We start from the raw sequence: 13658 nt of genomic DNA on the forward strand, positions 1-13658 counted from the left end.
ATTTGTCTGATGAAGAGCATACCTTCATAAGTTCACAAGTATATGCAAACCAATGAAATATCCTAAATGAATGGAGGAGTTAGGAACCTATTCATACTTACTAGCTGCAGGCAGTTAGATTACCTGGACTCCTTCAGATTCACAGAAAAGAGACAGACTCTTACAAAAGGTGATTCAGAACACAGAGCTTTCTGGGGCAGTCTGAATTGGACCCTGGAACACCCTTTCACTGAGTACATACGTGTCTATGAGTAGTATGTGGATAATTTAATGGGCTGTATTAGGTGTCTAAAAACAACCGGCATGAGTCCTTTCTAGATCAGTGATGGTATGTGTACTCCATGCATGATGTTTCATGGTAAAAGACTGAAACAGTTGATGCTGTTAAAGTACCTCACAATGTTCCCCTAATACTCCTACTCTATTTCAGGTACACGCACATATATCTTAGTGGTTTGTACAATACCCGCACCTTTCGTATCTGAACAGTGCTTTCCCTGTAACAGACCTGGTTATTGTTTGGTTTGGGAACTTTTAATAACTGTCTTTATTGCTATTTAGGAGAACTAGCAAGATATTTGCATGGCAGTTTCCTAAAATAAGGAGACTAACTGTTCTGGGATTCTTTTTTACCAGTGGATTTAACCTGTTTCTCCACTGTTACAGAACCTTTCAGTAATGTGCAGTCTGTGCTCTCTAAGTAACTTTTCTCCAGTGCCAGGAACACAAGGGAGAAGAGAGTTTTCAGGGAAAACGAGCAGGTAGACACAGAAAATATTAGGAAGTGGCCCAACAGAAGTTTCTGCTTAGCAAGGAGGGGAGAAATGGTGCAGGTTTTCATTTAGTTTGTGGGAGGAGAGAGGTGACTTAAGAGGGCAGGGAAGGCATAAGGAATAAATAGGAATGTACACAATTGTGCTCACAACTCATTTTTAAACAAGGATAAATAAAGAGCTTCATCATGCTGCTGCAAAGTGTTCATAGCAATTGTCATAAAAAAAACATTGTCTTCCAGTTTTCATAATTATTCCCCCTCCCTTTTTTTTTTTAAGGTACAACGAAGAAAATAAAATCCCTCAGAGATCCAACAGTGAAGATGTCCAAGTCAGACCCACAGAAGTTAGCTACTGTTAACATAGCAGACAGCCCTGATGAAATAGTACTGAAATTCCGCAAAGCTGTGACTGACTTTACCTCTGAGGTGACCTACGACCCAGCCAGTCGCCCTGGTGTCTCCAATCTGGTCTCCATTCATGCTGCAGTAACAGGGCTTAGCATCAAAGAAGTGCTGCACCAATCTGCTGGTCTCGACACTGCTCACTACAAAATGGTGGTAGCAGAGTCAGTTATTCAAAAATTTGCACCTATCAGGAATGAAATCAGGAGACTCCAGGAGGACAAATCCCATCTGATAAAGGTTTTAGAGGATGGAGCAAAAAAAGCCAAAGAACTGGCTGCCCCCATCTATCAAGAAATAAGACAAATGGTGGGATTTCAGTAGAAACTACTGAGTAGTTGCAAGGACTTTTGTTTCCTGGGACAGACGTTTTGTTATTTCTGTCTTCTTAATCATTTTGGTTTGAAACAACAACTTTTTTTCCAGGAAAGATCCAAGTAGAACATTGAAGGTGTTTGCATTAAAAAAATCTGCATTAAGCCAGGTATTTCTAGTGGGACCAGCACTGAGCTTGTCTGCATAGTCAAAGAGGGAGGGCAGAAGCACTCACAATTCATGAAGAAATCATGCAAAACACACTATAAGGTTGCCCAAATGGGGTTTTGGGCTTTTCCATTGACCGCTGCAAGCAGCTGAGGTATAGCCAAGGTGATCAGAATCTAGCAGAAAGATCTTTAATCTTCTGAAGAACATCCTTAGCTGTGTATGTGATCTTGGTACAGATGGACAGCTCATCCCATTGGTGGTTATTCAACTTTGATACCGTGGTGGAATGTGTTCTTGGATAACTAGAATAAAAACACAGGCTTGCAAATCAAAATGCTCAGGGTGATGAAGAGAGAACTTAATGCTTCTCCCTATTGTGTCTTCAAACTCCCTATCGTGTCAATCAAACATGATTTTATATCTGCATCTAGTTTGCGTGAAGTGAGTCAGTGTGTCGTATGGATATGGCTATCCATACTCTAAAACTCACTGTGACTGCTGAGCTAGATGGCCTCTTTGATAGTCACTCCACAGAATCCAGAGAGTGGACTTGAATGTCACTTCTGCCGCCTGTGCCATCCTGGCAATCAGGCCTAAGGTGCTTTAGTGAGAAATGACATGTGTTTCAGCTGCTCCTGTTCCACCTGCTGTTTGGTTTAGCAGGGAGCTCCAGGATTTTCAGTTCAGCATCAAATCTAAGATTTCTGTAGAAAAGGTGCAGTGGAAAAGATGTAATCCTATGTGAAAGAAATCTTAGGTTGAGAAATCAGAGAATGTTCTGTAAAATTTACAAAATTACTTGTTTAGAAAATTGTGCTGAAGCCAGAGATAGAATGGGATTAAATAGATCTTTATGAACTCTCAGTACTGAACCTCAAGAAAGCTCAGTGATGGGAGAATGGTGTCAACCTGCACTGGACTTAGGCCGCACAAAACCCGCAGACTGGGACTCAAGGACCATGGCATTTGTTGGGAAACGTGTGGCAAAGGGGAATTGCCAAAAGGAGACAAGCCTCTTCTGAAGACTGAGTAGTAGTACATGTTAAAAGGTAATGAAAGCCCTACTGGTCCTGTGCCAGCATATTTAAGTGTATCATTGCACTTAATGGTGCTGTGTTTGAGATTGCTGTACTGTAATGTAATTTGAGTTCATCCTGTACTCTGGCAGCTCAGAACCGTTATACGCCTATGGCATTTGTCCTGAAGGACTGCAGTCCTGCACGACTGAATTAGCAAAACTGGGTGGAGTTCTGCGTAGTGAATTTGTTTGTTTCTTTAAAAAAAAAAAAAAGAAGCTATTTAGTTTTAAATTTAGTTAATTATCGTAGTGAGGTGATTCAGAAAGAATTATTTAATTTTGCAAAACAAGAAGTTGTGGACTGAGCATCTGCAGATCTGTACTGAGACCTGTATTTATTTGTTAGGGATCTGGAGAAGAGAACTGCCATGCAAGAACTCTATGATGACAGAGTTTCTAAAGTTAGTCAAGACTAGAGGAACAGAGTGGATGGAGACAGAATGATGGGAAACCAAACTCGGTGTAGTCAAGTCCAAGGTAATGTCCTCTGGAAAGAATATATTCAAAAATAGTCTTTGGTTTCAAATTAACTGTAGCAGACTAGGAAGGGACTATAACCGCATATTTAGGTAGTTGTACAAAACTTTTGTCAGTGTTTAACAGCTGCATTGGTCTGCATGGGAGCTAAGACAAAAAATAAAGGTACACAGTTATCACTGCTTAATGACTTGGCATAAAATGTTTGCTGTGACACTTGTGCACTTTTAGACATGGGTTGATTGCTGCAAAGGTCCCACAAGAGAAGCTAAAACACTGCTCATGGAGATACTGCAGATCTTTAACATGAGTGTGTCTAGCTTCTACCTGTTCCTCTTTTTCACTAGCAAAGATAGGAGCATATATTCAAAGACAAGTCATAGATTCAAGGTGTCTTTACACTTCTGATACTCAAATCACCTAATATATAGGGTTGCCATTCAACACACCTTCTTTGCAGTGAAAAGGAAATAGCAGTGTTCATATGTCTTCAATAAAATTTATTTTAAAAGGAGGGGGGGGTGACATCAACAGGCAATTCTGGCTTGTTACCCAAACTGTTCTGAGTAGTCTTTCCAAAACTTAGAGATTATTATTTTTTTTTAAGAAAATCACATAGGTGAAGCAGGAAGAAAAGTTTCAAAAGATCCCTTTCTTTGGGGTAGGGTTTAATATAATACATACTTAGCAGTGTTTCAATCAAATTTACTATTTTTCTCTTTTTAATTCAAGAATGGATTGCAGTTTTCCCCTCCCTTTCCCCTATCAGTCAAACAAATCTTACTTGCCTAACCTATTTCCTTCAAGTAAGGAAACATGCCTGTTTTTTCTTCTTCAGGAAAGTTAAACTTGTGTAAAATGAGTATGTTCACCTACTGATTGTTGACTTAGCTTTTTATTTTAGTAGCTCCTGTGGAGGAATTCTCAAAATAAAAGCTCTTTTTGCCCAATGTGAAATAATCCCAGTTCCACTAACAGCCATGATCATTAGAGTCCCCTGAGAGGAGACAACTGTAATGTAGGTGTGTGCAGTTATCTGGTGCCTATTTCAGTTTTCTTAGAGTGTGGCTTTTCTGGGAAGTTAACCATCTTGGCATTCAGGTTGAGTCTAGCTGCCTCTTTGCGTTCCTTGAGCTGTTTACTTAGCATCTGGGAGGAGTTTGGCAAGAAGAAGCGGAGCTTATGGCAATGTGTGCTCACTACTACCAGCAGAAGTTGTTTGATACTAAGCTACTCTGATGTCTTTGCTCTTCTTCTGCCTCCCTGTTTCCTTTTCAGAACATCTTTGCAAACACCCTTTCCAGATGGTGTTCTGTGGCAGTGTTAACTTTAACAAAGTAGTGTGGATGAGTTAGAGCAGCTTTTTGGAGAGTTGTTGGGGAAGGCTTGATGCTATGGTATTCAGAAGGATTTGTCTCACTCACTCTAGTCCAGGTTATTACAGTGCCAGGGATTTGCTGTTTGTTTACATCTGGAGTGCAGTAGGTGCACCACTGAAATGTGTTTTCATGTTTGGTTTCATCCAGTTCATATTCCCTGAGACTGCTCTGTGATGCCTGCTGAAGTCTAGTTAGTGCAGACAGTGGGGGGGTCTGCAGAAGCACACTCACTCCTGAGCCCAGCCACAGTGCTGGTGTTAAGACGTTCCCTGTGGTGCCGTGGAAGTCATTGTAAGGTGTTCTTTTCCAGGACTGGGTGGGAAAAAGATCCAACTGCGTCTTTCCTGGCTGGAGAAAGAAGAGTTGAAGGATGGAGAGGTGTCCTTACCCCTTGCTGTGTGGCCCTTTGTGTCAGCTTCCTTTTCTTCAGTGATCCTTTTCCTCAAGTGTGTGCAGTAATTTGTGTCTTAGTCTCAGAATCTCCTCTTTTCCCATTCCTGTATGTTTAATGCCTGTGAAGAATGTATGTAGTGGTTGGGATCTGCAGATCCCAGCATCTCCAGGTAACGGAAGAGTTTCACTTTAGAGATAAACATGAACTCCACGTGAATAACTAAGATCTAAGTAAAACATTTATACACATATTACCTTTGCGGCCAGTGGTTCCTAGGAAGTCATCACTGATCACAAGACACTGATAGTGAGTCTCAGTTCTGTGCTTCCAATTTAGAGCACAGAATTTACTGGCAATTTTAGATTCAGGAACAATAAGCAGAGACTCCAGATGGTGATTGACCTCATAAATTAATTCTGCCACTGCTTTTGCGTACACCCCTGCCTCAAATAACTGGAGTGTAAGTATATTGTACGTTATACTGGGATTTGTTTGTAACTCTTAAAGATGGGGCTGAAGTATGCTTAGTTTTCAAACAGCATGGTCTGGGTTCCTAGATCCTCCAGAAGGTTTTGTGCATAGTTCTGATTCGGTGTGTGTTTATCTACAAAAAACCAAGCAAAATTCCTTTGCAGGATTATGGCTGCCTCTATTCAAGGTTAGGGAGTTAATCTGAGTGAGCTGAAAGTTTAAGGAAGGACAGTGAAATGTGATCCCTGGGGACTGACCTGCATCTAAATGTTTGGGGACTATAGGTTATCAGAGCAAATGTTTTATTATCCTTGGTTAAGGGCCATCATCATCCTGACAACAGCAGAGCAGTAAATAATGCTGGTGAAAGCCTTTATGTTAGCTTATGTAGAAACTCTGTATCTGATTTGTTGAGGACTGTACTATAGCATGAAACTTTTAACTTTTCTGGTCTCCACAGTTTGCTAGATGATTTTGTTAGCAGAAGTCTGTTTGGAAACCATTAGCTAAAGCCAAATCTAATCCTCAGATCCAAAGCCTTTGGATGTTTTCCCAAAATGGGTATTTCCCAAAACAGCTTGTTTTTGATAAGCTACAATACCAATTTCAGTAGTTGTTGTAGGATCAGTAAGAGCCAGAGGGCCGTTCTGAATGACTCATGCGTATTTTTCATTACTGCTCTGATGCACGTTCTACTTATCCATATGGTTCAAGGATTATGACAAAACTCAGAGAGGGTCTGTGTGTTGTTCTGGTAATAGCAACAATATGGACCCAAGTGGGTTTGAGTCCTAAATCTAATGAGCACGCTCTTTCAGTGGCCCAGCTTGGTTAGATTTATGTTCAGAACAACAGATAGATCTTTCACCTGTACCGATGTCTCTGCATTTGAGTTCCTGGATGCTGCTGCCTACCTGTTCATTTATGACTGATTGATTGCTTCACAGAGCAAAATAGTCTAGCAAGCTAGCATAGGGAGTCTAGTGGAAAAGGGTTTCTGTTCAGGAAAGACGTTATCTGTTCTTGCAAGGAAAACAAAATCCATCTTTCTGTTATATCAGATGGTCTAATTTCCTCAAATTATTTGATCTGTTCCTTCATTCTGCATAAACTCGGCAACAATAGCTGCAAGAAGAATGCCAGTGTATTGCATTGTCAAAAGTCTTGAAGGACTCAGGCATGTCCTCTCGTCATTTCAGAAGTCTCTTACATCGTGGGACTTCACTGATTGCTTCAGCCAGTTTCAGGGAAAATGCTGTAGCAAAACTGTGATCATATGTGACATTGTTCATCTAATTAAAGCTTTTGTGGTTTGGTTTGGGTTTTTTAACTCACTAGGTTGTGAGAGAAGACTTTTGTTAAACACTGAATTTCCAATGAAGCTTTCTATCACGCTTAGTCCTTTGGTGACCAGATGACAGCTGAAGTAATGGAGAATTCTCTTTATTGTGACAAAAGGTTCTGTGCTGAATCCCACTGTCTTTGCTGTCAGTTTTGTTGGCTGTGCTAATGGTAGTATTGTGGAAGGTTTGACAGAGTAGTAGTTATTTGGTTTTTTGCCATTGAAAAACCAGTCCACCTGCAACAGTCCCACATTATTATGTAAATGGAATTCATTGATCATTTTGCTTTTAGGCAGCAGCTTTGGTTTCACAATTATTTTGCATGAAACCAAATGCCAACCTCCTGCACCAAGGGATGAGCACGTGTGCCCAGGTACAATAAACAGTTTAACATCTGGGAAGATATTTTGCTACTGTGGTAAATTGCTGTCATAGAACACCATGACTGAAGATGAAATTATCCACTACAGGAGCGGTCTTGTGCTGCCTGTGGACATGAAACTAAGCACTGAGCTTAACGTCTGTTGTGCTGTTGTGCTCTCAGCACTCCAACATGGCTGTGAGACAGGAACAGCAAATCTGTGCCACACCAGAAGGCTCGATCAGTTCCAGATGTGCTATATTTGGTCTATCTGCAAGATGAAATGTCAGGACAAGAGTTCCAGCACCGAAATCCTTAAAAGTTATTAAATGCTTGGTGGTAACAGCATGCTTGTAAAAGCCTGGATATGATAGCATGGTCATATAGCCTCATTCATATGGCTGACACAAGAAGTCACACGGCTGTATGGGATGGTGGAGTAAAGTAAGCCACCTGCTTCCTCGATATGATCAATATAAAGACAGTACGAGGCTAATTTGAAGGGGTAATGGAATAACCCTTACAGGTGGGAAGCAACAGCTTATGGCAGAGCAAGGTGGTACTAGATCTCTCTTGGTGTCTGTCATGGTTTAATCCCAGCCGGTAATGAAGTACCACCCAGCCGCTCACTCACTTCTCCCCCAGTGAGGTGGGAAAGAAAATTGAAAGAGTAAAAGTGGGAAGACTTGTGGGTCGAGATAAAGACAGGTTAATAGGTAAAGCAAAAGCCGCGCATGCAAGAGCGGAGCAAAACAAGGAATTCATTCACCGCTTCCCACCGCAGGCAGGTGCTCAGCCATCCCCAGGTCAGCAGGGCTCCATCACACGTAACACTTACTCGGGAAGACGAACACCATCACTCTTAACATCCCCCCCCTCCTGCTTCTTCCCCCAGCCTTATATGCTGCGGATGATGCCATATGGGGAGGAATTACCCCTGTGGTCAGCTGTCCCCACTGTGCCCCCTCCCAGTTTCTTGTGCCCCTCAGCCTACTTGCTGACGGGGCAGCCTGAGGAGCAGAAGGGGCCTTGGCCCTGCGTAAGCGCTGCTCAGCAGTGACAGACATCCCTGTGTTACCAGCGCCGTTTCCAGCACAAATACAAACCACAGCCCCATACCGGCTATGGTGAAGAAAATTAACTCTACCCCGGCCAAAACCAGCATATTCTCCTAAACTATTCTGAAAACAGATGCTTGCTGTTCAGGTCATTCAAACACAGGCAAGATCCTGCATGGCCAGCATCACTAGTCCCACATGCTGTTGTATCTACAACTCGCCCGTTGGTCTGATTTCCGAGGCATACCTTTGTTGTTGGTGTGACTTTATTGTCATCCATCAACATGAAATAATGGTCACGTGCTGATAAAATTAATGAAACTTCTGTTAGAAACATTGAATGTATGTCCTCTGCTACCTGTGGTGAAAACTTTCCTCGTGCCCCAGGGTTTATAGAAACATATTGTTAAGCTAAATACAGATGAAACTTATCAAAACAAGACTACTCTCTGGCATTACCCAGAGTTTCTGGTGTAGGTGGTCTCTGGCTTCATTCACCCTGTTTACCTCCATGTTTGCTTCCTTAAACCACATCACTCTCTGAGTAAAGTAAAACCGTGTATGTTGAATGTTGTGAGACTGACTTTTTATTGTGACTGGAAACAATTGTTCAAATATATTTCAAGATTCTCTTTGTGGTGTTTGCTGAATGAATAACAAAGGTCTCAATAAGTGCCTCTTGAGTACTCAAGCCAAGAAAGATCTTTCTGAGTGGGTCGGGGCTTGCTCTGCCCACACTTACTCCTTCACAGCCTGCCTGGCAGATGTTCCTGCAACAAGAATGGGAAAAAGAGCAATTTTCTGTTTAGGCTTGTGGGCCAAATGCAAACTGTGAGTGGCAGTGTAGCATTTTTAGGCAAACTTCATCAACTGACATATGTACTTGCAATCCCCCAAAATTGAAGTTGTGTGGATATTCGGAGGAAGGGGAAAGGGCAGGTATTTACCTTACAGTAGCTGTGGTTCTTCAAGGCTTGTTACCCACATATGTTGTGTGTCCTGCCTTCCACCTGTTCTCCTGAGATTCTTGCTCTTAAGTATAGGTTACACTTTTGTCTTGCAACAGGAAGCAAGGTGTACAGAGTTAATGCTGGGCTTCATTGCCTGTGTCTCTTAAAAGAATCCAGTCATATGTTCCTGGGGCATATGTGGAATCCGTTTGGACGAGGCATCTCAAAGGACCGCTGTTTTAACTCTAGCTTTGATGCACAGAAAGCTCCTCCCCATCCTACCAAGAACACTTCACAAGAAGCACTGGATTTACTGTCTAGTCACAGGCTGAACACACTGCATGTCAGCGACTGGACCCATTCCTGTCCCAGAGCTAGCGCGTTTGCTCAGCACGCACCTTGACACACAAGACAGAAGGGCCTTGACAGACCTTGGGAAAACGTTAGTTGGGAGAGGATTGCTGCTGCCATGGAGGCAACTGATCTGAGCTGTGACACTCCTGGCTTATGCTCAGCAACGTGAATCCCCCCTACTAGAAGGAAGCTGTGAAGTGGATGAACTTACTATGTGGGCTGCGTGAAGGCTGCAGGTGGCGTAGCGTTGGTGTGACCTGTTGGGAGAGTATCATTTTGGTGTTTAGTAACTATTGCAGAAACGACTTGGGTGGGCTGGGATTCTGAAGATCTTGGATTCTTGGATCCAGGTGTGCTGCTCAGTTGTACAGAGGAGCAGGTTGTTCTGGCTCCGCTGAAGATGAAATGTGCTCTTGCAAGGGACTTATTTCTAATGGGCTTAATTCCTACAGAGAAACAGTGCTGTTAAAGTAGATTCACAATATACCTGTGTAGAGTAACAGCAAAACTGAGGTGGTGAGCATCGCTGCTGTTGTAATCCATTCTGCTTACCAGCATCACATGCTGGCAGGAATAGAAACTTTTTTCCTTCTTTAAGGCAGCAAAGTCCGGACTCAAAAGGGCTTCACTCTACTCTGCTGCTTTGGAGGAGATGGATTAGCTGAAGTGTGAATGTCATCTTTGTGGTTTATGAGGATGTTTCAGTAAATGATGAGTGGGGTTGTCAAGGGAGATCTCTGGATGGCCTGAGAAGATTTAATGGGTGCTGGAAGGTTGGGGGGTGGGGGTGGCGTTTTAGTTCTCGTTAGTTTAAAAGAAAAGTGTAACGTAGCTGCAGCTGAGGATCAGCAGCTGAGAATTAAAATAGAGAAGATTTCCTGTCAACCTTGTAGAATGTTTTGCTACAGCTTCATAGAAAACAATGAAATGTGCATCACCAAGGCCATTTTGGTCTGATGTTTTTAATCTGATTTGGGTCTTTGTTGTCTGCCGTGCAGTTTTTCATTCCTTTAGCGTTATTTCTGCAGGAAGAGTTTTGCTCTTTGCTTAAGCAAAGAAAATCTAAAAATATTTTACCTTCTTTGATGCCTTGGAGCAAGTTGCTTAACTGCTTTGTCTCAGTTTCCTCGCTATGAAATAAGATGTAGGAGACTTCATTACACAGGTATTGGGAGGCTAAACTAATATTTGCTAAGCACTTTGAGCCTTGCAGTTGAAGATACCCTCACTTGGTGCCGAGTGACAGTATTTCTTCCTGAGATGCTCTATTAGTGATGCTTGTGGCATAAATAAACACAGTGAAACGTGCTGGAGGGCAGACAGTTCAATCCAGAGTAATAAATAATGGATCCAGTGAAAGCGTCAAAGTTCTCTGCTTTGCAGAAACCTGTAGGCTGTTGCTTTCTAACTTGATACTTTTTGTTCTGCTGCAAAATGCTTGAAAACGTCCTGAAAGAAACTTACACTATGGTCTTTACTGCAGCTCCTTAATCTTTGTCTCCTCTTTGCAGCCTGAAAGCGAGGGCCTCCGGCATGGATCTAATATCAAATGGAGGGTAATGCCACTACAAGGAGGGGAAAAATAATTACTAAATTTCCTGAATAGTAAACAGTTTGAGGTGGTTTTTTTTCTTTTTTAAGGAGCTGGTCCCTCTGCGCTTTCGGTCCTTCACTCTGCCGGTGGGTGTCTCCAGGGTGCGATGACCCTGCCTGCCGCTGTTGCAAGCCATTCCCCGCTCCCCACCCCGAAAAGAGCGGCCCACCGAGGAAACAGGCTTGAGTTAAAACAGCAGTGGGGAGCGTTGCTCAGCCTCCGTGGGTGGGAAGGAGCATCCCCGCTGCGGGGGAGCTGCCTCCCGCGTGGGTCCCGGCGGGGGAGCGCAGTTTGCAGCGGCGGGCGCCAGGGGGCAGCCGCGGGCTCGGGGCGGGGGCTGCGGGGCGGGCAGACCCCCCAAGGCCCCCGGGGCCGAGGTTCCCCGCGGCACGCAGCCCACTGCTGCTTCTGCATGTGTCTCGCTGCTCTGTCCGCGGCGGGAGGGCCGGCGCCGGGCTCCGTGGGTACCAGGAGGTGCAGCCCAAGGCTTCCAAATTTAAACTGATTCCCGCGGGGAGGGAGCCCGGTATTTGCGGGGTGAATACAGGTCTCCCAGCAGCTTCGTGCCGCGGCGCTGCGCGGCTCCGCACCGGGGCTGGGCTGTGGCCCCGGGCTCCCCCGTGGCATCAGGGCACCCACCGAGCCCTCCCAAATGTAAAATAACCAACCAACCAAACACCGAAACCCAAGAACAGGAGGCGTCTTGACGCTCAAGTTCCGTACCGCCTTTCCGAGCCCCTTCTCCTCCTCCTCCCTCCCTCTGGGGCGATGCTTGCTTACTGCACGGAGCAGAGCCCCGGCAGCCGAGGCCATCCCGAGATCTTGGCATCCCGAAGGGCTCTTTCCTCGCCCCTTCCGTAAATTTCAGAGCAGAAAACGGAGCATAATACCCTGCCCCACCTTCGGGGTCGGGAAGCCCCCCAGGGCATGCGAGGGGGACTCCAGCCCCTCTCCCGGCGATTATTCAAGCTAGCCGGGGGCTGGGGCTGCTTTCAGTGTCCGAGTGGTTTGAAAGCATTCGGGAGGGTGCTGTGCGGGCACGATCAGATCTGCTCATCGAGAGTTACTTGCTAAGCCCTCCCCGCTTCCCTAAACGCGATAAACTCGAAACGAGCCGAAGACTGGCCCGAGTCGTCCCCTCCGTAACATGGGGAAAGGGGGAGAAGCGTGCTGCACCGCCCGAGAAACCTTTTCATTACTTTGTTTTCAAGCGAGGTCAATAGGATCGACAGGGCAAAATACACCTGATCCTGCTGATCGCAGCCAGGGCAGGATGAATGCCTCGGCAGGCTGAGACGCCCGGCTTGCGTTGTTGCAGCCCAAGCTCCGATACGCGACCTTTTCCTCTTGGCTTTACTGGTTCCCCGCCGGCCCTGCCGCGGCTGGCTCCATCTGCCTTCCAAACAAAAGCAGAGACGTAGGGTTTGGAAAGCCACGTCCGATCCTGGCCGTGTATCCCAACCCTGAGCCTCTTGCAGATTTGCAGTGCGATACTAAACCTGGCGTGGCCCTGCATCCCCGCGGGGTCGGAGCCCCGCCAGTCTTCCAGCGCCGGGAGCAGGCTGGGGGCGCGGGGCCAGCCCGGAGCCCTCCGCCTCTGCCGGCCTCCTCGGGCCTCACGCTCGTGGGTGGGCACAACTTGTCCCCGTCCGGGGGCTTTCGGGGGGAGCTTAAAGCAAGGCAGTGATTGCCTGCATCCTACTTTGGCCAAAGCGAGCGCGTTTCGCCGAGGCGGGAGTACACGTGCGAGGTGCCGAGCGCCCCGGCATGCAGCACTGCCGCAGTGCGAGCTCCGGGATGAGCGAGGTTAACCCCAGGTTGGCCTGGAAATACCCCACGGATGTGCGGGGGGGAGGCGGGGGGCGGCAGCGGCGGGCAGCAGTGCTCTTTTCTTTTCAAGCATCTCAGTGGGGAAAATTAGGGCAACTTCCCTAGGACGAAAACCAGTTTAGGGGAGCAAAGGAAACAGAAAACAGTTAGAGAGTTGATAGGTTTCGAGAAGTGAAGCCTTGAGCGGCCGGCACCGTTCCCTGCAGGGCACAGCGTCGCTTGCCTTAGCTAAATCCCGCTGGTCAGTTTTTATTCTTCTGGCAAAGCCCGGCGGGTCCCGCCGGTCGCCCCGCGGGGGCAGCAGGGGCCGGAGCCGAGGGGGTAGCACCTCACCGCCGGCCCCTCTCCCCCAGTCCCCCGGTGCTCACGCCAGCGGGACCCGCGGTCCCAGGGCTCAGCCCCGCCGGGTGCCGTTCCTCCCTCTTTTATTTCAGGCGCCTACATCAGCGATTCGCGTTGTGCCTCGCCAATTTTCACGAAGCGTGTTGTGCCCGAAATACGTTTTCTAAACAAGCATTTGCCTCCCAAATACGGATATAATCTTCCTGGGCTTTCTTTTTAATGATTTCCATTGAATCGGTGCTGCAAAGCTCTTTATCTTATAGTGCAATACGGAATGTGGCGTCGTACACATATGGTTTAGTTTTTTCCCCCTAATTCTTGCGAGCTGGGCAGCTTTGAGCCGGGAAAGGCATATTTATATGTA

The 13658-nt window shown here is 45.9% G+C and overlaps 1 protein-coding gene across 4 annotated transcripts in view; it reads left to right on the forward strand.

Moving 5' to 3' along the window:
• Positions 1-10474, forward strand: part of WARS2 (tryptophanyl tRNA synthetase 2, mitochondrial) — a 51408-nt gene extending 40934 nt beyond the window's left edge. For 2 of the 4 annotated variants that reach the window (XM_055710590.1, XM_055710589.1), the window contains one exon: positions 1053-10474. In XM_055710590.1, the coding sequence (XP_055566565.1) occupies positions 1053-1501 (449 nt within the window). In that variant the 3' untranslated portion in view covers positions 1502-10474. The remainder of the gene's footprint in view (positions 1-1052) is intronic. The other 2 variants (XR_008732287.1, XR_008732286.1) reach the window with 2 other exon arrangements.
• Positions 10475-13658: the final 3184 nt, after the last annotated feature.

The sequence above is a fragment of the Falco cherrug genome, chromosome 5 (assembly GCF_023634085.1).
Source record: "Falco cherrug isolate bFalChe1 chromosome 5, bFalChe1.pri, whole genome shotgun sequence".
NCBI classification, from domain to species: Eukaryota; Metazoa; Chordata; class Aves; order Falconiformes; family Falconidae; genus Falco; species Falco cherrug.